We start from the raw sequence: 505 nt of genomic DNA, 5'->3' as shown, positions 1-505 counted from the left end.
CAGCAGCAGCAGCAGCAACACAAGCAGCAGCAGCAGCAGCAACGTCTCCTTCTCGGCTATCGGAGGGAGGAATCGATCCCTCTCCTCCAGCTATAGGCCCCTTCGCCAGGGGCACCAAGGCGGTGGCTGTTGACAGCATGCGCAACTGCTGCGTCTCGCTGCTGCCGCCTATCAGACACCCCGTACAGAGCCGCGCGCGCAGTGCAGCAGCTGCAGCAGCAGCAGCTGCTGCTGCTGCTGCTCTCCGAGGCCCCACAGGCACCGTCAACGTCACCGCAAGTGCTGCAGAAAAGTTCCTCGGCGACGGCAGCAAAGGCACAAGCGCAAGTAGCAGCAGCAGCAGCAGCAGCAGCAGCAGCAGCAGCAAATTTGCTACCCGACAGCTGCAGCGGCTGCGTAGCTCGTTGACGCTGAAGGACCGAAGACCCTCGGGCGTCTTGAGCTCCCCCCTCAGCGATGCTTCCATCATCTCCTCAGCGGTCTCCACCGCCACAGAACTATCACA

At 62.6% G+C, this 505-nt stretch overlaps 1 protein-coding gene across 1 annotated transcript in view; it reads left to right on the top strand.

Moving 5' to 3' along the window:
- Positions 1-137: 137 nt before the first annotated feature.
- EMH_0075000 (uncharacterized protein) overlaps positions 138-505 on the top strand; it is a gene marked incomplete at both ends in the record, with an annotated part of 4,241 nt that continues 3,873 nt past the window's right edge. Inside the window, one exon of the mRNA XM_013499542.1 lies at positions 138-505. Within this exon, the coding sequence (XP_013354996.1) occupies positions 138-505 (368 nt within the window).

This window comes from Eimeria mitis, genomic scaffold (genome assembly GCF_000499745.2).
Source record: "Eimeria mitis Houghton genomic scaffold, Emh_scaff4420, whole genome shotgun sequence".
Taxonomy (NCBI): domain Eukaryota; phylum Apicomplexa; class Conoidasida; order Eucoccidiorida; family Eimeriidae; genus Eimeria; species Eimeria mitis.
This window is presented reverse-complemented; position numbering and strand designations above follow the sequence as displayed.